We start from the raw sequence: 26660 nt of genomic DNA, 5'->3' as shown, positions 1-26660 counted from the left end.
TGTCCGAGAGTGATCACTGCAAGTGGTGATATCCCCAGGACAACGGGACAAACCAAATGAACTCCGATCTTTTCTGTAAGCAGAACATCTATTTCTGCTTCATACTTAGTGGGGATATCACCACTTGCAGTAATCACTCTCGCACGTGTTGTTGGCCTCCGATGATGCATACCAACTACAGTATCACTTAAAATATTTACCCTAAAACCAGTGTCCATAAGAACTTTCCAGAACTCATACTGGTTTCCAATCTTGGAGACACATGAAAAAAAAGCTATAATCTACACAATAGGGTCCAATCTACATTGTGGTGGGAAAAATGAACAAGATCCAAGTCCGAAGGCCTCCCTCGTGTAAAGCGACAAACATCTCTAGTCCACGAAGCAGAAGAAAGTGGATAGGGAGTTCTAGGACTCCCCAAAAAGATAATAATATTGTCCTCTAATCTCATCACAAAGGAACCCCCGAAGATGAAGTGTTCCTCTGTCTCGGTCTCATGAGTATCAAGTTGGCAAATCCTCTCTCCTAGAATATGGTAGTCGGTTTCAATGCAAAGACAATGAGAACCAACCTAGAACTCCCAAGGTGGATACAAAGATTATGCATATGATGTCAACGTATGTGTGTGGGGGGGGGGGGGGGGGGGTGGGGCAAATGACAAAGTTACCTCTCAACTCAAAAAGTGCTTTGCATAGAAGACCATCTTGCATATTTGATGCTAGTAAGACATCCACATTTCTTCCCACAAATTTCCCCTTGGGATTGCTACAACATAAATATACAAGATTGTACACAAATAGTTGTAGCATTGTAATTCTATTGCTACTCATGCTTTCGCTTGTGATATATCTTACTACATTAAGGGGATTAGTTTCCTTTAGTTTCCTTCCGTATATCAAACATTCTGCTGCATAACCACATTCAATGTACTGTTCTATCTAGATTTTCCTTGCCCAGACATTCAGTAAATTACTATAATAAAGATTCCAAGCTCTAATCAATCTCCTGAGTTTGCCTGTAAGCTGTTGACAGGCCTCTAGCATTCCATTCTAAAATTCTATGGATCCATTGCATTCAAAATACAAAACAGAATAGTTAACTAAAATTCTATTGATCCAATGCATTGAAAATGTAGAATGGATTAGTTAACTCTGGGGGTCTATGATTATCCCTGATTTCTGTGCCACGGTTTGCTTCTTGGACCACAGACAAGTTTTCTACTAGGTCCATATCCATACTCTACACCTACCGACAATTTATGCATTGTGCAACATTTTGTATCTTCCATAGTGTACTAATTACAAATCTCTCTGCACTTTGTATGCCCATTGTGAAAAAGATGTCTTCTACAAATCTGAATCTGTGGTTTGCCCAGTTTTAGGTTACAATGATTCAACTGATTACCCACGTTTCTTGTGTTACAAGACAATTTGATTATAATAAATCTCTTAATAGCCTCAAAATTCAATTACGAGATTCTCTTTTCACAGGGACAACATTCCACACCATTTCATTGATCAACTTGGAGGGAATTATTGGAAGCCTAACTGACTACTGTCATCGTCTCGTGTTTGAGCGCCTAGACATTTATCTTCACTCCATGTTCATGGATCAAACTTCTGCTACTACACCAAGTGGTATACAGATCTTTGCTTCAAAGAAAGTAGGCAAATGACTTGTCATTTTAACGAGCCTTGTTTATGTTTAAATCTTCAGCTTATTCAATCTATTGACAACTTTACATCTATGATTCAGAATCTTTATAATTTATAAAGTCTTCAAATAATTATATACATCTAATATGTAATTAACTGCAAGTGAGAGAACTTCATTTATTATGTGAAAATATATGTGCTAGAGAAGAGAATCCGGTTTAACAAAAAGAACAACTTCTACATTCAAAAAGCCTCAACCACAACAACGCAGGTACACTTCAACAGAGCTGAAGGGTGGCATTTTTTCCATAAGTACGCTTCCCACCTCTATTTTGAATTAAACATTTTGAATATACTTTTTTCCAGTGCACAATGCAATAATTTAGTGCACAGTCATCTTCCCTGCACATTTACCTGTTTTGAGTAATTGTTGTATGAAAAGTATCTGCATGACAGAATTCCCACTTTTCCTTTAAACTCACAAAAATTAATTCCTTCCTTGACTTCAAAACATGGTGTACATCCATACCGCCACCATGAAATTAGCATCAACAATGCCACCTGTGACCTTCTAACACTTCCTTGCAAAAAATAATTTTTCTATGTTACACTAAAGAAAACAGCCTGAAGGCCACTGTTCTGAAGTACAGGATTTGATGTAGAAGTACAACTTCTTGTGCCACTTTCATTTTCAATATTTACTCCACAAAGAAGTTGGAAAGTACTAAGAACTCTTCAACATTCTCAATTCAGATCATTTGTAGATCAAATACAAAACCCAATATACAGATGAAGAAACACTTTGCTCATTCACATCATGAAATAAGTGGGGGGGTCCATCTAGCTAATTCTCTAGAAAATATGTATCGGAAGCTGAAATTGTAAGGCAGCCATTCAATGCTTTTATGAGGTTTGTTTTGGGAAAATTTTCTTATAGCATTTCTTTGTGCTTCAGGTAGAGACTGGCATGCCACATCCACGAGCTTGGATAAACTCAGAGATGATTCACGAGAAAAGCCTTCCAAAACTCTTGGAAGCAGAATTTTGTTTTCCTTCCTAATACCGATGCTTGCTTGAAGGTACTCTTCTTTTGCAACTTCAAGCTCTTGGTAGACATTCTTTGCTGTGTAAACACGTACCTACAGGAGCCACCGATATCACAAAAATGATTACAGACACAAAATCCTTGCAAAACAAAAAGAATAGCACACTAATATCCTCATGACTTGAAAAAGGAAAAACTTTAAAATAGCAAGACTGCCTTTCTCTGGAGAAGAAATGATAAAATGTTTTGTAAAGTACATAGCAACCTAAAGCCTCTTAACAATTTCTATATGCCATGTGATATTTCATGGCCTCCTGAAGACTCAAAGCTCCATGACATAAGCAGCATTAGGGCTATAATAACTCATGACCATAAAACATTTTAAGGTTTTCATTCAAAGGTTATCACCATTTCTTCAGAGACACAAAAATGTTGAAATAATGTATGCAACGAAAGTATTGGCGTGATAATCTTGTCAAAGTCATCAAAAATTATGGAGGCAGTAAAGTTCACAAAAAGTTCCTTAAATGTCAGATCAACCACATCTATTCTGGAATTGAATAAGTGTAGTTCAAATAAGAGGTGGGCCTACAGGAATATTTAAACACATAATGCAAGAAAACCCAATATCTCAAGCAGACAACTTCTAGTTTCCATTACTCTGACAAAGCCTTTGTAGTTCTAACAAATGGTCAGCATGTCCTACTCAAACCATACCTTATGCAAGAAAATAAATTTCACAATGAGATGATTCCAATTTCAAGTTTCAACAACCCTTGCAAAGTCCCTGCAGGATTCCAACACAACCAATTCCAAAATCTGATATCGCTGCAATATAGCAGGTCAAGAAGATAGGTTCGATTGGACTGGCAACACGATTTGAGCATGTTAACATACTTATTTTTTCAGAAGGCGGCAAAATTTGTCAGCGTGAATCATCAGTATACAGCCACCTTGCTGAAGCTAGTGCAAGTATCTGAAACAGTTTGTGCCTCAAGTAAAACCTGCTAGAGATTCCCTCTCAAGTATTTTTGTGTTACAACAGACCAGGCTTCTACTCTGCCAGATAGCTCTTGGTTTTCAAGTACTTCCCTTATACCTTCAAGCTTTTGGTATTCAGGTACTTCCTATGTGCCTTCAAGCCAAAGCAAGTTGCAGTCAATCAACCAGGAGCAGTTTAACCTCATACTCCAGGAGGAAGCATGTTAGCATGCTTACCGAGGAAACCATCTATAGTTTTCGCTGCAAATTTACATTTTCTTCTCTTATCTAAGTGTTAGCTAAGGGTTTGGCTTTCTTCAGAGGAACAATCTGCAAAAAGTCCTAGAAACAAGCTACGTAATTTCAAAGCAAAGGTTCACTTATATTTCTGGGATCAAGGAAATAAAGACTCAGCTTCTTATTACTTAAGACTACAAAAAAGACTAGAGTCATTTTGCTTCCATGATAAACACGTTTATTAATTCTAGAACTGAAGATGGGATTGATCATTTTAGAGCCCAATATACTAAAATCCCCGGCATAACAATATTTGAAATGGTTTGCAAAACTCAATTTTGCAATCAATTCATTCGGCTCTCTCAAAAAGGACAACTCAAGAAGAGTCCTTTTTAATAAATTAAAACGAATGTGCTTTTGGTTCCCACAGTCTCAGCCCTTCCACCCATCCCATCTCACAAGTAAATAAATAAAACAAAGAAAAAGGGAAAATGAAAAATCAATTATTACACTATTAGCTAAAGAGTTCACAAAATATACAAAAAAATCCTAGGGTATTGTGAAATTGTGTATCAAAATACAAGTATGGAGTATGAATAATAAAATCAATTCTGAGAATGACCATTTATTAGGTTCCCTGATTGTACCGCTGGATCAGAGGAACTCCCGGAGCAAAGTGCAAAACACACGAGAGGTTCTGGCTGCTCTAGGGCATACGCTCGTAGCTCTTCCCCTCTGGATTTCATCCCAGATAGAAGCAATGACTGTAACCACTGTACATGACAAACACAAGACTGTTAACTACTTGAGACAAATGCGTAGAGACATCATTTATACATTAATATAGTTTCAAAATTCCAGTATACACAGTCTACTGTCCCTAAGAAATATAAAAATAAAGAAAAAATGGAAATTATGTTTTATTTACTCAGATTTGCAAAAAAGAAGCTCATGTGATTATTCAATCTACCATGTCGAAGATCTCAAAGGAGTTCCCTAAGGACTCTAGTCTCTTTCTAGGCAAAGTACCAAACACGTACAAAAAAGGAGTAAACGAAGATCAAGACTTAAACAATTAATTGCTAGGAGAATAGAAGATACTAATATTTGTTTATACGCATCATGATTATGCCACAACAATAAGTTAGCAATATATAAGGAATTTTAAAACTACAAATCCCATATGCATTTATCATCATATAAACTTCACAATGGATTGTAGTGTACCTGTGCTGGACGATACAATCGGCATCCCAAGATTGTGTTCTCTATGATGTGTGCATTTATAGATTGACCTCCCACCTTATATGCAGCCTACAGGACATTTATTAATTTAGAGAAAGCATAATAGCAATTCAAATAATAAAGTATGATATACTTTCAACTAAAGTACGATAAACAAAGAAGATTGGTTAACATCATATACATAATTTCCCTCGACATGCAGAACATTCAATCACCTTTAGTAGCAATTGGATTCTTTTCAACTGTTTCCGAGGTATTCCATATGCCAAATAAGCCTACAAAATCCCACACAAGTTTAAGTAGCTTTCCACTCAGTCAAGGAAAAAAACATTTGAGAAACAAAATAAAATAGTTCTAATGACTCTGAAAAACATGACATGTATTTAGTACTTACTCAAGCACATTATTGTTATGGAATGAGTTGAGGATTAAAAATGTTCCCTAACACCTTAAGAACGAACAAATTGATATCTTTTTATACATTTTGAGGAACTATACTATTTTGCATGAAATATAATTGCTCAATCACACAAGTGTATGTCCATGATCATGTTACTTTACCATCAAAGAGTCTTATGACAATTTCTACCTAACAGTAAGTGCTACATAGTCAAGGCAAACGACTAATTGGAATCCAGCATGGTAAAAGAATGCTAGGCAGAAGGAAAATGTGGTTTCCAAGAGGGGAAACAATTGGAAAGATTCTTTATGATAAGAATCTGATCTTCTGCAAAGGACAATTTTGCAGGATGCCACATGTTTATTGGCTTTTACTGCTAATAATGAAGACAACAGCATAAAGTATCTAGCAAGCCCAAAATTTTCAATCTTTCAGCAGAAAGTAACCCTGCCAAAAATAATTCTAAACTGGATCAGGTCTAAGATGGGAACAGATATAGAACATGGCAGCATAACTGACAAGTTTGCACGGGGTCGGTCTCCCTATGAACCTCCCCACTCAACTAACAGCAGCTGTGATTTTCTCAAGTTTAACCACAGTAATGGACCTGAAAAATCAGCTCTGGATATCCAATATTAACTATCTAGAGCATGCCACATTCGTTGGTCATGGATTGTTCTTTGAGTACCTCAATTATTCTGACATGATTAACAATCATTCTTGGTATTGTAGTTATCTATTCAAAGAAGGAAACGACTGTTGGTGCACAGGGAAAATCTTATATTAGCCAAAAGGTGGTTGGGCATTTACTCCAATCTGTAGTTACAAAGCTTGGCTCGCTGAAAAACTCGGCAAGGACAAAGATTAAGAGTTTGACTCAGCCTCTTAAAAAATTTGGGTATTTTTTTCTAACCAGAACAATGTTATTGGACTTCGCTAAGTCAGCTCAACAAGGGGGCATCACACCGGTTTTAGAGCAAAACCAATCAGCACCTATGGTTGCCTCAGTCATAGGCTGTCGAACACTGAATCATTCTGACTCGGCCAAGCCAGACCAAAACTGGCCACACAGCAGCAGCCATGTCAGACATGTCTCAGCCACATCCAATAGGTCTGACTGGACTGCCTATCTGTGGGCCCAGTCAGTAGTTTTGTTGTCTACTCTACCTCCTTTCTGGAATTATATTTAACTTTGAATGCTGATATACTTTTGTGGGCTCAATCAGAGAAGTCTCACTCTTTACTTGACCACCTTTTTCGCATCGTATTTAACCTTTTATGTTGATATTTATTATCTAAATTAATTATATTTTACTCTGGGATCCCCTCTCTGATTGTTTGGTGATGGAATCAAAGCTTCCACATAGGAGGTAGAAATTTGGGTGTCCTCAGCTTTCAGCACACTCAACATCTTTTTCAACCTTTCAACGTGTATGCAAAGCAAGACCCCATGACCCTCTCTCCTACACCCTTTGAGCTCAGAATCGTGGAATTCCAAGGTTGAAACCTAGAAACTAAACTTATATACAGAAGAAACAAATAATGCCTAGAGAAGGAAAACTGGTCAGAAGTTCAGAACTAATGGTTGCCTTGATAGAAGGTAGAGTCGTTTGTTGACTCCTCTTGATTCAGCTGAATGAAACCAAAATCAGCCAGTTGGAAAAGTCAGGTATGTCTTGGGAAATTTTAATAGGGCTAGCTAGGCCAACTACCCATGATTCCAGCAAAACAAGTTGAGTGCTAGCTGGACCATTTAATATCATGAGAAAATGATCATTCTGAATAATGCTCATGGGATATGGATCATGCTTCAATGACTTTTTTATATATCTAATCCTCCAAAATGATATCTCATTTGTTGAACTATGAAATCCTCCCAAATTTTCTATGTATTTTGTATTCAACCAAAATGTGTAACAAGGTGATAATCGAAGTCCAATTGAAGTCCAAGACAAATTAATGGAAAATAAACGCAGAAGCAAAGATGAAGAGCAAGTTAAAACCAGTCAACAATGGCTTATCAAGTCAATGAAAGCGTAGATAATATAACACCCACTTGGGTTCAAGTCTATCCAAGTGGCTTGCTTGTGCTCGCACTTCTGGATGTGCACCCACACACATAAAAGTGGTTGGGGTCAAGGGTGAATCCCATATAACTTTGGTGTAAAAGATATCCCTCGCTACTTAGCCAAAGAGAATACGACTTAAATGATACTAATGGTTTCCCTATAATGCTAAATGTGGGTGCATCAGCCTCATCATAATAAGTAGAAGCTTAGTTCAAGAAAAAGGTTAAAACTAGAGGAAAATGTAGAAAAAGAAAGATGTTCAGGAGCAAATTTTGTTGTGTTAACACTCCAAATACTGAGACTTCAAGTTTAATGTTGTCACTTGAATAAGTATTATAGGTCACATTGAAATTTAGTGACAGTGGTAGATAAATGAGATGTCATTAATAAAAAATCGCTTAAAGAATACAATAATTATTGCCAAAATCAAAAAGGATCCTCATGACCTCCATTGTGAAACCAGTCGATATTGACTCGAAAACAACTTGGGATGAGCAAATTTGTAATAGAAAGAAGGTTGAGAATGAACATTATTTCCTTTCAACTTGCCTTAAACTTGAGAATATAAAACGTAACTTTTAACTACTTTCATAACTTACTCTTTGGGACCTCCTCACTTACAAAAACCATAATGATCTTGGTATTATCACTTCAACCATGTTTAAATATAGAAATGCCACTACCTAATGAATGAAATAGTTCTACTTCAATGTACGAAATTACTCCATTTATAGAAAATATAGATCCATGTTGACCCTAACTCTATTAAGCAATGAGTGATCAAAAAGAAATTTAGGCACAAACTTCTCGATGCTTAAAGAGTTATGAGTTTATGAAAGATCTATATCAGTTCATTTTCTTATTATATTATCTTTATTGTCAAAGTTAAAATCGATCTCCTATTTTTATTATCACAGTTAAAATACATGTTATCAGGTAACGCTGATTGTTATACATGTTATCAAAATATAAGCTTTTGTGCATGATATTGCAAAATATACCATTTAGTGTAAAGCCTCACTAAGTAATCTAAATTAAAGGCAACAATGGGATTAGCTACGATTGTCACCTTAGCAACTATTCCCTAATTGTTCTATGGTCGGGGTGTTATCCGCATAAGGAAGGATTCCCAAGTAGATCTTTGGAATTAAGTAACCCAAATAACTTAGGCTAATTACTACTAAGGGTTCTACTACTAGATTCACTCAATGATAGATATTCAATAATTAGGGTTCCTGGTGAGATAAAATGTAATTCCAAAACAAAAAGTTCAAAAGACCCTATGGCTAAATCTAGAAGGCTTCGCAAATCCTGGAGATGCTCAAAAAGGGATCCCCGACAAATGTAATCTTTACATTACAAATTGTTGTTATAAACTAGGGTTTTAATTAGCACAATTACAGCATGGAAATATTTATAACAGAAATAACGAAATAACCCAAAATTTATAATATACAAGTGAAAAATAAAGGCTAATCGACGAGTAAACTACAAAATAGATTACAGCAATTTTAAATGGCCGAAAATAAATAAAACAGTAAGAAATCCTCTAGACATCAGCCCTAATTAATGGCTGAGAAATGCATGAAAATTAGTATTTATATTTTCCCAGTTTAGTGCATGCAAAGTCTAACCCTAGAACAATAAAGTCCATGGTAAATAATGCTGAAAATGTAGATTTTGACATAATATAACCCTACTTTACCCTAAGAAAACAAAGTAAAAAAAAAAAAGAATAGAGTTTCATTTTTATGGGCTTGACAAAAGAGTTGACCGGTGCCTCTCTGAATCAAAGGGCTAATGGAGTCTAAGGCAAAATTCTAAGAAAGAAGGCCGATGGAAGTGATTTAAGGGAAAAGAGAAAGCTACACTTAGGTTTCCCAATTTCTCAAACCCTAGCGTCTTTCAATCTAATTGGAGACAAATAGGAGGAAGCTACACTTAGGTTCCTTCCTCAAGGAGATAATAGAGCCATGAAATATATAACAACAATTCACTGAAAATTTCATTGAAACCCTAATTCTACAACAAACACAAGATGAAAGAAGATACTTGCAATAGATTTGCACAAAATAATAGAATCACTGTTCGTCATTCGAGAGAAAGAACCATCCAATCAAAATATTCTTCCCAAGACAATTTGCTCATTTAATGCTCCATAACAACCAAGAGAAAAGAGACAAGCTAGTGCACACTCTCTCAAGTGTGAGTGTGACAATCATCATAAAGTAAATCGACCTCCCTCTATTTTTATGAGGGCAACCAAGTCAATTTTACTGTAAATCAGACTAAATAGTAAAATCCCTAAAAATAGCATAAGATGTGATTACAAGTTGGATAGGTCACAAGTCGACCCCCAAAGATAGCTAACTCAATGATAAAACATTAAAACAGAGCTCTTTCGAGCCATACATGTGAACTAAAAGGCCTCCAAGGAAAGTGTATCTCCCATCAAAATATCCCATGAATGACTCAAGAAGGTGATCCTCTCTCCAAAAGCCACATCTCCTCATCAAAAGGTGTCCAATCATTAAGCAAAGGCTCCCTCTACAAGACATCATCATCAAAATTGACTCACTTCATCCATCTAAACCAAATGAAGGGGACGTCATAGAGATAGGGCATGACATCATGCAAAGCAGTGTATCGTCCCCTCTAGAGGGGTCTCAAATCATCCCAAAAACAAGGAAACGGCATGACATCATGCAAAGCAGTGTATCGTCCCCTCTAGAGGGGTCTCAAATCATCCCAAAAACAAGGAAACGGCCATCAATAAGGTGCAATGCCAACCTAGGGGAGTCAATCATCTCTAGAATACATCATCTCTCTAAGCAATGGCCTGACCTAGATGTGAATTGTTTCAAGTCCTAGAGGGAGAGGAGAGTGTCATCAATAGTGTTGAATGCATATCAAGGTCAACACTCCTCAAAAAGTGGTTAACATCCTGGTTCTGGTGCCTAGTGGAGTCATAAGTGCAGATGGACATCCTCTCTAAAGTTCTAGAAGCATCATACAATCCCTCAAGGGATGGCAACTATACCTAAGAACAAGAATCTAACACATACACATAGAATCAAGTGAGATCAGCATCATAAGTGCAAGAACCATAAGAGTATCAAGGTGGGCCATATTTAATGTGAAAGGTATTAAAGTACTTTACACAAGCATCATCTTCAAATGTCTTTCTAGCTTAGCTATGTAAGCAAGTTGCCACACCCTATTAGGTGCTTCCAATCCTAAGGGAAGGAACAGTTCCTAGGCCTACCCCTCAATTAGCAAGTGCAAGTGATCAATGACAAGGTAGAGGTTTACTTCATGGAGGATGCCACAATATTTTTACCAGTGATGAAATTCCAACATCTTTGAGCATTATATGTGAAAAAGGTGAAATAGTGGGACCTGAGTTACCCCTTTCCTCGACCTACTTTTACCACTCCTCTTGTGCACTTTTTTCTTCATTGATTTTCTTTTTCTTTTGCAAATATAGCTTGGGTTACGAGCTTTCATTGATTCATCACTGAGCCCTTAAATATGAATTGTTTTATTTCTCATCAAGGTTGGGACATCCAAAGTTCCTTTCATTTAGATTGTTCATGCATTAGCTAGGAACTGAGTGATGGCTAATGGGGGGGTAGAGCTCAAGCTAGGCTTTTATCCATGCACTTTCATATATCCCCGTCGATCTCTTACATTTTAACATTATGGCTCATGCTCCTTTTCTTTCTGCTACATAAACCTCTTAGGGCAAAGCTTTTGGGCCCCTACTCAAGGATGAGGAAAACAAGGAACCAATACAAATGGCAAAACACGATTAACTTGAAGATGGGGTGTGGAGACAAGGGATGGATGGAAAGTTTTAAATATGGATTACCATGGACATGAAACATCAATGAAAGCCTCCTATTTGTGCCCCTCCTAGATAGTGAAAGAAAGGCCTCAAGGAAGGTCACACTGGACTAGATGCATATGATAACCACCAAGGTGAAGCATGGGAAAACGAGTACAACCAAAAGCGATCTATCATCCAATTAAACATGTGATCCATACTAGAATGCCCTTAAGCATTAAATGAAAGCACTTGAATACAAAATGGTTGATGTACCTTATAATAAATGGCCCACCACCATCGGATGAGTGGGTTTCAGGAAATAAAGCATTGATCGAAGCATGGATGAGAGGCATCTAAGGCTAGTTATTTGTGGATCATCATAGGGCTACTCGCTAGCAAATTGAAACAATAGGAGAAAAATCTTCTCCTTGGGGTTATCCACATGGGTGGGTAATAGTGTCTTTACCTATACTTGTGACTCGGTAAAGTTGGTCACACAATGGGAAAAAGGGAAAGAGGTACCCAAGAAGAAAAAAAGAGACATAAACTTGGTTATATGTCAAAGTTTTCAAATATAACTTTCGATGTTTGAGTTTTTACTTTAGAAATTTATTTGATATTTTTTTAAGAGATTGAAAGAATATGAAGAGAACAAATATAAAAGAAATGATATAACCTTGATAAATAAAGATAGAACAGAGAAAAAGAAGCAATCATTTGTGCCCATAAAAATACAGAAAAATGAGTAAGGAGAATAAAGATGGTGTCTAGGTAGACCTAAAGCTATCATGCAAACGAAAAATGGATGCAGATACCTACATTTGCACAATAAAAATACACTATTCTTTAGTCCATTTATCCAATCTATATACAACACATCAAATTGATTTGCTAGAATTTACTCTTCCCTTCACCTTGCAATCCATGGTCTAAAATCTTAGCGATCCTATTCTAGGGAAGCCCCCCTTGTGTTAAAGGAGAGTAAACCTAAAGTGTGAAGAGAGTTGGTAAGGTGACATTGACCTCCCTCTTATTTCCTCCAAGGCCTTGCTTGAGCTTCAATACTTTATCTCAAGAAGTGACACTTTGAGAGGTAACACAATGAAAAATGAAACTTGATATATAGAATAGTTTTTTGGGTATGCTGAAGACTCTACCAATAAAACGTTTATAGGAAATGACTTTTCTATCAATTGACACCATAAGGCCCCCAATGTGTGTGTGAGTCTTTGCACATGTAAGTGAGAGAGGGAGGGGTCGGGGCAAGAGAGAGAGATGCAATGTCAATTGTAAATACATGGAAGAAATGAATATAGAACCTCATCATGGAAAAAATAATATTGGCTTTCAAATTTAGTGTAAACCAGACATCCAAGATGTAACAATATTTGATTCTACCCCAAATAACCATCCCCAAAAATGCAATAACGATGGCCATTTGGGTGCAAGGCTAGCTTTCTTCCTGTTACCCACCATTTTGTGAGTGATATCCCTAGGAGAAATTTTTTTCTCCAAGATGGTCCTCAACCGACAGCCCCTTGCAGCCACCAGTTAGCTCATTATGCCATTTCTCCGCCACCTGAGCCAACCATGCGGTCCCTCACCCATCTGCCATGATCATATGTTTGAAGGTGGGCCTCCCGAACCTAAAGGTATTCCTTGTCATTTGGTAATTGAGTATTGTAGTTTGCTTATCATTGACACTTCTGGGCATGGATTAATGGGGGGATTCGGCAGAAAGAATGGGCTAGGTCTATGCTCTTGTCCCCTAGGCCCCTTTTTGGATATTAATCTTGGATTCTAGTCCCATGGGATCTCTTTTACTGACCATTTAGGGATAGTATTTCACAGGAAACCCTGGTTTTAGTTGTGTGGTCCCGCTCCATTATCCACATATATTACCCCCTTTCCACTCATTATTACCCCATTCATCATTTCTCCCACCTGGGTCCACATTCCTCCACTAGGTCCACATAGGCTTAGCTCACCCCTTCCCCTTGCCCACACCTTGGGTAAGAGTTGAAAGATAAAAGCAACCTCCCACCTAGAGATTGATGCAGCTAAAACGAAAGATAAAAGCAAATTTGGCCATATTCAATAGGAAAATGTACCACAAAATGCAAAAGAAGGTCGAGACAAACACATTTAGCACGTGGGCAAAAGCCAATACATGAGCTCTACCCCATCATCATGGCCATCACCCTGGTTCCTGCAAGTTCTATGAGCCTCCTTCATCATATAGGAAACCATGATTGTCCCAACCCCTGGTAGGCAATGAACCACCCTACCCTAAAAAGGGGTATTCACTGCTATATCCCATACATCATGTTCTTACCCCTTAAGCCCCGAGCAGTTAATCAAAGAAAAATCATAAGGCAAAATGCATGTAAAGAAGGGTGGAAAAATCAAAGTTGGGGCACCTCATGTACCACGATTGCTCCCTCCTATACATTATAGCACCACCTTTTAAAGGATGTACCTTGAGCATATTATCCCCTTTAGAAGTAGAAACCGCATAATAGGATACTTGGTTAACCCCATTCAAAGTTTGGGAGACATTGGCACATCCTGAAGCCCATTATAGAAGGGCAAGACATTATGGAGTCCCTACCTGTGGTCCATGGTTGGTAAGCTCATTTACTCTATTTCTCTAATGACTTCTTGTATTGGAAGCCTAGGGGACGCATTGGATCTTATGCAAGATTGCAGATGGTCTCCATCTTGGGTTTGGTCTCCATATACGGGGTCTTAATCCTCCAAAGGGCTACATTGGCACATGTAGGGTGTGTGTTGAGAACCATAGGCCTCCACAGCAGTAGACAGCACTACATGGATCCCCAAGGATGTTCAGAGATGCTCGAGATTCACCTATTGGACAAAGAAGATGCCCCTGGTTCACCTTTGCCCAGCCGGCCCCACAGATGAACCATACACTTGGTAGCTGACCCAAGACATGTAGGATGGTGTGGCATCCCCTACACCATCATCAAAGCCCTTGCAGATGATCTACAAACATCTTCGACTCATTTGGAGACTCATGAGGTTATTATTGTGCCCCCACACCCACTAGGAGCACCGCAGGTTTATTGTTTGGAGAACAAGGGGCCAACCCCTTGTCCATTACTTTTGAGGATCTTATTCTTAATTATGGCACCTATGGACCTCACTAGGCCACTTGGAGGGCCCTACGACATGTGTTATTCATCATCTAACCTCATAGGAGGCTTATTATTTCATTTGTGAGATAGTTTGGTGGGCTTGTCACCAAAAGTTAGATTATTAGGACATCATTTTATTTTTGGGGCTTATGTAGGCCTAGGACACTAATTTGAACTCCTCATTAGTGTATAAATACAAGTGAGATGAGTTCATTTTCTCATCATCACTTTGGATTGGATCTCCTCTCTCTTGATAATTTCGCACTTTTTTCTTGGAGGATAAATTGGAGCTTTATGGATGAATTTAGATGTTTGGATTTGGTTTATTTTATCTTGGAGCTTCTCTATTGTCAAATTGTGGATAGTTTGATATGTTTTATTACATGTAAGTACATGCTTTTAATGTTATTCTTGTTTTACTTTGTCATATACATTGGATTGGGATTTTTCACTATTTTTAGGGATAATTGTTGCATACATTTACTCCTTAAATTGTGGAATTTTGTCTCTATATAGCATCTCTTAATGTATGGGCCATGTAATTTGAATGAAATTTCCTAGGGATAATTCTATCAACGAATTCATCTTGATAAGCCATCACCTTTTGCAAGTCGAAGTATAAAAGTTGTAAGGTTGCTTCCCTTTTCCCTAGAAGGCTAGCGAGGTAGTCTTAAGGCCTCCTTGACTAAGAAACAAGGTCATCATTCATATTCATAGACTCCATTTCTCCCAAGACTAAGGCACTAAGGTGGTCACCCAAAAATCAACTCCTTTTCACCTTTTCCTAGGTCTAGCCAAGTTGGGCACCTAGGGCATCATTTTCCCGACAATGTAGCCCTCCAAAAGGTTCGATCTCCTAGCCTCTCTTACACTGGTGAGTCCTCAAGGCCTCCTCCAATTTTGAAGCCATTCCGATGGTGAAATTGTGAGAAAAGCTAAGCCCTAGCTCTGAGATCAAACTTGACCCTAGTATCCCCAATGCTAGTGTCCCATAGGATCAATTCAACACCTTTAAGTGAAAATACTTTCTTTGATCCTTTCCCCTCCTTGCCTGGGTTAAGAATATCATTGGTCGCTAAATTCTTGCCTCCTAACCTAGGTTGGGTCCACTTGGTCCTATGCGGTCCCATTCCTTTAGAAAGACAATTCTTCAAGAACCATCTAGGATACCAATTTCAATAAGGATTTTAGAGATTGGGAAAACTCTTTCACAAGTCATATTCCCTAAACCTAACCCTCAAATCCTCCCATCCTTCTCCTAGAAGATATTGTACCTTGCTTAGAAAGCAAGCAAGCTCCATTCTTAGCCCTCTTCTGGAAAGGGATTATTTGGGTCACTTATCTCCATTTGCTGATTTATCATTCATTTGTGAATCTTTATATACCGGGTCTCCTCCCATCAGTGAAAGTCTGTAAATAGTAGGGAGCCTTAGCTAAGGTGACAGTGGGCTAAGTCTCCATTTGTTTCCCTTGGCCTGGCATTTGACCCTCTTTTAGGAATCCCCTTTAGGTCCCCTACTAGTTTGAGCGGTAACACTTCCCAAAGTAAATTCTTTGAATTGCTCCATAACATCCCATCCCCTGCAACAAGAAGATTACACCATTCGTCCAATGCACATGTAGACTCTCAAAAATCATTGACAATGCAAATCAATGTGTGATGAAAATAATATCTATGAAAAAAATAGTGGAGTATTTTCTTAGTTTCTCCTTGACAAAAGCAAAAGCAAGAAAAAACCAAATATACTAATTTCCACAAATGACCAAACTATATCAATGGAGCAAGTACAAGAAGTCATATGGTAATGTTGAGTGTGAAAGGAAACTCAGAGGCATAAAACAAGTGCAAATAAAGATAGAGAGAAAATCCAATAAGGTTGTGCCATGTTTTAATGTAAGAGAGAACATACTCATTCAGAAAAGAAAATCAAGTATCAAATTCTTTCTAACCATGACCAAACAAATTTTTAAAGTTTTATTGTTCAAGGATTTTAATTCCTGAAAAATTTAGGAACCAATGTCATGAACAATACGCAAAGTTCTTCTATTAGTCAGATTTCTTAGACTATAGACACTAAAAGATCTCAAATAAGATAATAAAAGAAGATCCTTGAAAATGTCCCAAACTAAAACATATTGAAAGCTATAATACTATCTGATTACAGCAACATATGCTTGTGTTGGGATTTCATTCCACTTTAATATTCTCCTTCTAATTATACAAATTAATTGGACTCATGTGTTGTGAATATCACACATGCATAGCAATTGTGAAACAAAGGTGGTTTATAAATTATAAGGTATTACCTGTTAGGATTTTATTCCACATTAATACTCTCTAATTGTGTGTGCGTTTTGTGAATAATCCCACATGCATAGAGCTTATAAAATCTTACCCCCATCAAAAGCTTTGTCATTCCAGAAATTGGCTTTGAGGTGTTGGTCCCAAGGTTAATATGATAGACTGCTCCCTCACTATGGCACTAACATCGCCAACAATTTCAATGGTATGACTTGTGGGCAATCTTTGGCTTGTGGTTGTTATATATAAGATGTGTAAAGTTATATCTTATTATAGTGGAATATCCCTAATATCTTGAGATCCCCTTCCACATTAATACTCTAATAATTATATGTGTGCGCACATATGTGTGCGTGTGTGTTGTGAATAATCCCATATCCACAGCAATTTTGAGACAATGGTAATTTACAAAGCATTTTCCACACCAAAATGTATGCCAATGCAGAGGTTGGCTTTGAAGTGCAAATCCCCAAGCTAATGTGATCGCATCCTCCCTCACTTCAATAGTAACATCAATATTTTCAATTCCATGCCATGTGCACAATATTTGGCTTGTGGTTGATATCTACATGATGTCTACAATGGTATCTTACTACAATGTCTACAAAGTTGACAATATCTTACAACCTATAATGAAACTCTAACCAAATCAAAATCATTGATTTTTATGGGTTACAAAGCATACTAACAAAAACGTCTTTGGAGCTTATAATATTTGCGAAGGAATATTTAATAGAATGGAAACACTAGTTAAGAAATCAAGAATATATCAATATTTTGCAAAAATCAAAATGTCACACTCAACTAGTCATTTCTCCAATACCCATACTCATAATGTTTAAACTAACCACATCAAACTCTTGAAGCCAAGTTTTCAATCGTTCTATTTGTTTTAGCATTTCCTTGGTTCCACTAGAAAAATTACTTCCTTCAAGGCATGGCAAACTTTGAGTAGGTTGGTTGAACTCGCATATACATGTCAATAAGATTCCAATGTAATACTATTACTTTTCTATGCCCCTTACTTTTCACGGCTCAATATTCTCTTTCCAAGTAATCTACGGAATTTACTTCTATAATTCTCTAGTATTCAGCGCATCATAGAATTTAGACTCCCTAGCTATCTTGAAATCTAAATGTGCTCTTATTTTTATTCAAGTTTAACTATGGCATCAATACAACAAATGAAAAGAATTAGATGAGTGCTAGAAATTAACGATTACATAGAAGAGAACAAAGGGAGAGCAGCCAAACCATTACAAACTTACATGCATCATTAAAGCATTATAAACATTGATCCAAAAAGCAAGCTTCTCTTCATGTTTGAGCTTTTTAGGTTCAACCTTTTCCAATCGACGAACAAGGGACCTACACTCAAAATTAACAGCCATGAGAAGTTAAATTTTTTTTTAAAAATAATTCCTTCTTCTGTATAGTTTCTTGACAACATGCTTATCCTTCACTCCAAGCTCAGAATTAAGTCAAACACGAAAATCCTTTCAGCAAGATATAAATAATATAATCAATTTGGTACGATAATGATACACAACACATCTTACTTGAAGACTTGAGAAAAAAATTAATGAATCTGGTGCAACATAATATTGTATTCTCATTTACACCTATAAAATGTAGGTACTACTTTCCAAGACTACATTAACATGAGCCTTTCAACAAGAAGATGTTGTAATTTTAAATATAACTAAACATGGGCTATGAACAAATGATTGGTGCTCAAGTGTAATTGAATCAATTTGGTGCTGAAAAGTTAGCTACTCACTTGAAATTATGTAGCATCCGAGCTGCATAACTTAACCTATCATTATCCACACAAATCCATGGTACCTCTATCATTGAATTATATGCTCCAATGCTTTCTCCCGGACCCTTAACTTGGAAAGGATCAGTCAACCTTATTTCACATGACTCTTTGTTATTGCAGTGAGGACTCCATGGATCAGGTTGATCTTGAGGTGAAAATACACTTGATGAAGACAAAGATGAGGTTGGAGAGTTTGAGAAACCCATAGGAGGCAAAGGAGGATCAGCGAGTTTACAATAAATTGCAGCCATACAATGTACCAAATCTTCAGATAGCCTATTTGGTGACTCAGGGACATGATTTGCAATTGAAGTACCCAAATGATCAGCAAGCCTAGCTACACGACCCTCAGACCCCTGCACCTCACAAATCAAATCATCATCATAAGATCAAAAAGAATCAACCACAAAAAAGAACGAAATAATTTTGACTTGACATAGAATAGCTCCAAGTGAATTCATAAAATTTTAATTAGAAACACTAAAGTTAAATGCACGTGTTGAAACATATTTCCATGCAACAAAAAATCTTCTATTGCGATGGCCATATAAGTTTATAGAATAAATTAAAATCGAATAGATACATGTTGCACAACTAATTACTATTAGTGATTTCTGTAGAAGTCAATGGGAAAAGTAGTTTATTGGAAATTATTATAATCTAGTTTAAAGATTATTATTTTATTTTCTAAAAAAAAAATCATTTACTGCAGTCTACTTTGCATAACAAGTAGTGTGAAGCAGCCTAGGACAATATTAATTTTACAATTAAACACACTTGGAACAACTCAAGGAAAAAGGTAGCAAATTAAGATTATCAAGAATTGACTTAGATTTGTGATGTGATTTAAAACAATACTCCATTAAAAATGATACCAGATGACTTAAAATCTACTTTAGCAAAATCTACACAATAATTCAAATTCCTAATTGGGTTTTTTGTTAAAGTGTGTCAACCAAATTTTACAACTAATGCAAAATCCTGTTGTTATACGGCAGTAAATTTATCATACAATACGTCAAAGAACGAAAATTGCAAGATTTTAACAACCACCAAATAGACAGAAAAACAGTAATAGAACAGTTGCAACCCAAAGGAAGTCTGTTAAGCCTTTAAAACAACCAGCTAAATGCAACAAAGGCATACCAAGAGAAATGAAGTCATTGAACTCTTTGAAGTTCATTAAGTCGCTTTTATCTAGTAGAAGCAATTAATGTCAACTAAAAGTTTGTACTAAGGGCCCTGAAGACATGAGGATATGTAGCTAAATTGTCTCCCTGTAAATTAATAAATGAAATTATATTAATGTCCACTTATCTATAACTATTACATGTGGGTTATGCAAAAGGACTCTGGGATTCATAACAAGTTCCTCCAAATCAAAATATTTTCCGTGTCCACGTCAACAAGTGTCCACAGGACAGAGAACAGAGTGAGACAAATCCATACGACTTGACGCCCAAAACATATCAATTTTTAAAAAAATTAATGTTTTTAAAGGGTTTCAGTGTAATATGAACTCTTCAGATAATTTTTTGCAAGAAATTCAGGTTTGTGTTGGTTCAGCACGGTAAACTATTCATTGACAAAACCCAATCTGCAACTCTAAATTGTTAGCTTCAATTCGACCAAGCTTGGTAACTGTGCTTACAAATTATATGGAAACCATGGTTAACCAATTGTGGGGAGTGAGAATCTGTGATGGCAATTGCCCACCACTCATTCTAAGCACCACTAGACACTGAGTATTCGAGTTATTCGTCTTTAGATTGAACTCTCCTATGAGAAATTCAATCAACTAACTGCAACAAATGAAATAACAAAGGGAAAATGTTGCCTTCATCAAAAGAAGAAGATCCATGCTTATTTAATGAACAGAAGTATTGGATATTTTGTCTTTTCTCACATGGACTAATTAAGATCTGTAAAACTGTTAGATTAAGCACCGATTCAAAAAAAAATTAAATACTTCACAAAACGATCCTCCACAAAACTTCCTAGGAAAATTGCCCGGACAAGTGATACCAAAAATCTATCACTCACAAGTTTGTTCCATTGCACATTCTAAATACAAGGAAATTGGTGGTTGTTATGCAATGCTCCCAAAGAATGGCGACTGGCTCCGGAAGAATGGAAATTGGCCACTATCATAGAATGCCTGAGTGTCTTTGGTCGAGCATTATGTTTAGGACGCTATAAATCCAAGCTCATCTCAATTAAAAAGAAAGAAAATGAAAATAATTCCTGAGGGAACAAACTTTGATGCACCACGGACTTAGTGCAGGTCCGCAGGATAAATCATGTAATGTTGTCTAAGTCAATTTCTTACTTATTACATCATATATTCAAAAACCTAAGCCTTCTTTCCTGTAGGTTTTGGCACTACTAGAGTCGTTGCCAAACACCTAATGTGATCAGAAAGACAGATGACAGACAACTTGGAAATGGAAAAGCTTGTAACCTGCCCTAAAACAAGCCCATAAAACAAGTTGCTCAAATACCACTTGTTATGAATACACAAGATTCAAACAAGGAAATACATAGATAACAAGAAAGAAAATGGAAATAATTCCTGAGGGAACGAACTTTGATGCACCACTGACTTAGTGCAGGATAAATCATGTAATGTTGTCTAAGTCAATTTCTTACTTATTACATCATATATTCAAAAACCTAAGCCTTCCTTCCTGTAGGCTTTGGCACTACTAGAGTCGTTGCCAAACACCTGATGTGATCAGAAAGGCAGATGACAGACAACTTGGAAATGGAAAAGCTTGTAACCTGCCCTAAAACAAGCCCATAAAACAAGTTGCTCAAATACCACTTGTTATGAATACACAAGATTCAAACAAAAAAATAGATAGATAACAAGAAAAGATAAAACAACAAACAAAATAGATAGATATATAACCAAGTAATGCGACTGTCAAATACCTTGTTTGACAAGAGAGCTCTCCCAAATACTGTGGAAACAGCACTTCTTAATACTCTTGGAGGGATTGATGGGTCTATTTCTCACTACCACAGGCATGTTACGCAAGAAGATGGAGGTAGGTTGATAATACGTCCCTCCATTTCCTGAAGTTTTTTTAGTCCACGGTCCACCCCAGGAGTCTTGTCCTTACTACACCCTGGTCGTTTCTATTTCCAGAAATATTCATTTCTTGTTGAAAAAAAAATCATCTAAAAATCTCATCCCATGCCATAATTACACAGTAACCTCACCGACTGATAGATGTGCACATAGCTATCCACTAAACAACATATCCAAATGTAATAAACCTAGAATGCTGAAGACGCTAATTTAAAAGTCATAATAATGAATCTATGATCACTTGTATTCTTGATTTTGAAGGGGAATTTATATGAATAATTCGATATTGCACGGGGACCCATCCCCACAAAAAAATCCCTTGTTACACAGTAACCTCACCGAATGATAGATGTGCACATAGCTAGCCACTAAACAACACATCCAAATGTAATCAACCTAGAATGTTGAAGACGCTAATTTCAAAGTCATAATAATGAATCTATGATCACTTGTATTCTTGATTTTGAAGGGGAATTTATACGAATAATTTGATGTTTCACGGGGACCCGTCCCCACCAAAAAATCCCTCGTACCCGATGTTCCCGCATACCAGGGACTTTTACAAGGGTTGGGAACATCCCCAATTATTTGGGAACTTCATTAGGGACTTGGGTACTTCCAAGCCATTCCCAATCCGTCCCGAGCATATTTTGGGGACTTTTCATGTACCGTTCCGCCATCCCCAAGGAAAAAACAGTATGTCTGACCCGATTTTGACTGGGATTACTTTGCTGTTTGGATGGATTTTCTTGCTGTTTTGGATGAGCTTTTAGCATGAAAAAGTTGTTGTTTATGCTAACTTCCAATGGTAACTGCTAAAAATACTCTTGTTCAGTGTTGACATTTATTTTCTCCTCTCTTTGTCACTTAACTGTCTAAAGCAATAACCCTCAGTGCTGGACTTCAGCCTATAATTACTGTTGCTTAAAAATGACATCCCTTTAGAAATAATTAAGAAGTCTGCCAACCTTTACTTCCTATGGCATGAATCAGGAACACAGTTATTGTTGATGAAAACCTTCTAGTTTTGTCCTAAAGGTGAAGTAGACTGTCTTTGAGACTGTTCCTATGTGGCACATTTAACAAGTTTCTAAACCCACTCCTATCCTATAGGAAAGTTGTTGAATTGTGTTTAGCATTATTTGCAAGGAATTATTGGGTTGCTACTTTGTTGTGTGTTGTCCTAGTAACCACATATTTTTTCCCTCAAACAGTGAAGATTGTATGGATGTTTAAAGGCTGCCAGCAATGACTCATTTCAACACATTTCCTCTTAAGACTAATGTTTCCAAAACTGTTCTTTGCACTTACTTTGTTCAAGAATAATAAACCAGGATTCAAGATTGATTTACATGTCAAACTAATGTAAAGAAACCACACTATGTTTAAGGCTCTAACACACTTTGAAACTTTGCTAACTATGCCAAGGAAGTTGAATTTGTTTAACTTGGCCATATTAGTAGCAGTGACTGTAAGAAAGGCCCTTTTTTCTTTCACGGGATTGGGAAAATATCTAGTGTGGTTGACCAATTAAACTTGGCTTTTATTTGATAAACCTAACAACAGAAAGGGTCAATTTAGGTGTTGAGATTGGCAATATTAGGAATTTGAGCCAAGGCTTGATTTTGACAAAATTAGCATGCTTGCCAACTGGGATAATAAGGCGAATTAGTTTACATGCAAGAATGTCAACCAAGAATAGTAAGACTCAATCTGCTTTTGGATTTGACCAAAAATAACAAGCAAGACAACTAGCTCTAGTAATTCAACCTAGGTTTTTGATTTGACATTTATGGCAAGACAAATTAGGTCTTTGAAAGGTCAAACTAGCAAGAGTTAGTGTTTTAGCGCTAGGCCATTTGTACCATCATATAGATGGATACCCTCCAACTAACTACCATGTGTCACACTAGAAGAATAGTTCACTTGCTCAACACTGCTCTTGACTCATCATCCTTCAACTAAAAGCTTCAACTTGAATTTTAGATTTGAGATTATGTATTTGGTTTTGTAATTATTAATATGAGTTTCGGATTTCTTAGCTAGTTCAATGTTTATAATTTTATTGCAATGATGTATTTATTATTTATGATTTATCTTTATGCACATGGTGAATATAAAATAATAATAATAATATTTATTATTTTATAATTTATATATATTATTGTCGTCCTCTTGAAAATTTGGGGGTGCGCTCTAGATGTACCAGAAACTCGTCCCCCGGTCCCCGTCGTCGCCCCGTCCCCAAAGTGCAACATGGGAATAATTTGATTCATCTTAAAACTTATTGACACATTTATTCACACTTGTTTCATGTCATGTTTATGAACATGCAAAAATTTTAACATGTGCAACACAAGGAAGAGGGTTTGTGAATGACACTGACATACCTACATCTCAAAAAATCCCTAAAACTACAAAAAAGAACAAACGGAAAACCCACAACCTAAAGAGATCATGATTTGGGCACACAACTAGACAACTTTGATGAGCCTCGCTATAAGGAATGGCACTAACGAAACCCAAGCAATTGGATTGCTTAGATGCAAGAATGATTTGGGCTATTGAGTCTAGTTGATGAAGCATACTTTACTTTTCTAAAGCTATTTATAATTGGGTACTCCTAAACAATGTGATTATTGTGTATTAGTCCACTTTCATGTTGTCTACAAGGAAATCAATGACAGGTTGTTTTAATAATGTCTAAAATGATTGATGAGCCCATGGGGCTTTGGATCGATGGTGAATGGGTGCACTGTTAAGGCACTTCATGTGAAAAGGTCACTGGTTCAAATCCCCCATGGGTGTTTACCCAAAAAAAAAAGAGTCTAAAATAATAACTATAAATTTCAATTATTTTGGACATATGCTCCATGAATACTACTAGATAAAAAAAAAATTAATGTACATAAACCATATTACAAAAAACTAACAACAAAAAGGCTATCACAACAAAGAACAGATTGAAGGCCTAACATAGGGCCTCTGATAAAAAACGAAGAACCTCAATTGAAACCAATTCCCTCGATGGATAAACTCAAGGAATTGAAACAAAGTAGAAATGGGAAGAAACATAGAAATAAACTGACAGCAGCCATCCCTAACCAATCTCTCAAGCGCAATCTACATGTTTCTTCAGTTATGGTAGATGTTTCAATCTTTGACATTTGTGTTTACAATTTCTATTATGTTAAATCTTCATAAATGTAACTTGTGTGAATTTCACGGATTCTTATTGGATCTGTTGTTCTTGTCACTAATCCTTGCCTTACTAAAAAATTGGTATAGTTTAGAAATCACATTCATATATACAAATAACCAAAACCTTAGGATCAGGGGAGACGTTTCCCAAAACCTCAATGCAATTAAATTCAAGCCCTTCACATAACTTCAGCACCATACCAGTAAAACTTAGAATCTCGAGTATTATAGGCATGAAACCCGGGAGTAAATCCTTAACTGAAGCTCTCTAATTAGAATAGGCAAATAATCCAAAACCTTGACAAAATAAAATTTAACCCTTAAATTAAACACATACACCAAAAATATCATAGCATTATGGGAACAAAACCATCCTGAAACTTCTTTAAGATTCATGTATGACGAATCTTAGACTTAATGCTGTCATAATATTCATGTGCCTACAGGTAGTACTTGCAGTGTGGCTCTGCGCATTAATAATCTCCTAGGAGATTAAAGTTGAGTTTTTCTCTCATACCCGTTATCTTTTCTCCTTGATTCTAGAATGAATATACCCATTCTCATTGTTGTCTGGAAAAATAATAAATCATATGAACCTACCTGATAGAATCAGATAATTTATCTAGTTGACACAATTAAATCCAATAAATTGCTTATTTGCAGTCATAGCTTGCAAAAGTGCCAACATAGCAGGCACTATGATGGACTCATACTTTTTCTTCTTCAAACATCCCCTCTAGTAAAGAGTGGCACAAGGAGGCGATTGTTTAGCCTAAGATATTTAGGCGTGCACAGTTCAGTGCACTGTGCTGTGAATAGAATAAATCATTCTTGTTCATCCAGATTCCATACTAATGAACTGCACATCCTGCACTTGCATGTGGATTGCCTTTGTTATTACTAATTAAGAAAATGCAGTGCACTCACAACAATATTTGGAAATGAGGCTACAGTCAGAGTAGGCTCAACAAACATAGCCAGACTCAACTCAGTCTTGCACAGACCTGACCATAACCAACAAGTTTGTTCAGACCCAATCTGGTCTTCTAAGTTAACTCAACAACCCAGCTAAATATCATTGTTATACAACAGTCAAAACAAGCACAAAACCTCATCACTGTTTGCCTTTTCAGCAATTTTTCGAAACTATCTTGGAGAATCCTCTGCATTGTTTATCCAGCACACTTAAAAAACATTTTAAACACAACCCCAACATGGCATCAACAATTTATCTCTAAATTTATCAATGTTCAAGTTCTGTTGTAACTTAAATGAACTTTCAGTGGAGGCTAGGACATCTTCCAACTAATTTATTGAGTTCAATTTCTCAAGAAGGGTTATCTTCACCCAAAAATTTTGGGCAGCGCAATTTGAAAACTAGGTATATTCTTTCAAATTTTCAAGGTGAATCATGTCCTTTCCTAAACAATTTTTCCATTTTTTTCTCAATTGCTTTGACCTACAAAGTGCCAAGGGAAAGGGATTTTGCATGGAGCTACTAGTCACCAAACAAAAGCAGGCAAAATGAAATGCACCTTTTGCGACAAAGAAATTAATGGGGGGGCACAACACATTCAAATATCATCTTTCCCAAGCCCATGAAAGTAATCTAGCAACTTGTA

At 36.7% G+C, this 26660-nt stretch overlaps 1 protein-coding gene across 5 annotated transcripts in view; it reads right to left on the bottom strand.

Moving 5' to 3' along the window:
- Nucleotides 1–1927: 1927 nt before the first annotated feature.
- The window catches only part of LOC149155860 (electron transporter, putative (Protein of unknown function, DUF547)), a 42408-nt gene continuing 17675 nt past the window's right edge, over nucleotides 1928–26660 (bottom strand). For 4 of the 5 annotated variants that reach the window (XM_089446087.1, XM_089446088.1, XM_089446086.1 and 1 more), the window contains exons 7-12: nucleotides 18702–19099; nucleotides 18190–18289; nucleotides 5379–5438; nucleotides 5146–5232; nucleotides 4566–4691; nucleotides 1928–2794 (exon numbers count right to left, since the gene is read on the bottom strand). In XM_089446087.1, coding sequence (XP_089302213.1) covers nucleotides 2471–2794; nucleotides 4566–4691; nucleotides 5146–5232; nucleotides 5379–5438; nucleotides 18190–18289; nucleotides 18702–19099 — 1095 coding nt within the window. In that variant the 3' untranslated portion in view covers nucleotides 1928–2470. Of the gene's footprint in view, nucleotides 2795–4540; nucleotides 4692–5145; nucleotides 5233–5378; nucleotides 5439–18189; nucleotides 18290–18701; nucleotides 19100–26660 lie in introns of all 5 variants that reach the window. The other variant, XM_089446090.1, reaches the window with a different exon arrangement.

The sequence above is a fragment of the Pinus tabuliformis genome, chromosome 9 (assembly GCF_031772625.1).
Source record: "Pinus tabuliformis cultivar Carrire ecotype Pingquan chromosome 9, CPIR1, whole genome shotgun sequence".
Classification (NCBI taxonomy): Eukaryota; Viridiplantae; Streptophyta; class Pinopsida; order Pinales; family Pinaceae; genus Pinus; species Pinus tabuliformis.
Note: the sequence above shows the minus strand (reverse complement) of the source record. Positions and strands in the feature narration are given on the sequence as shown.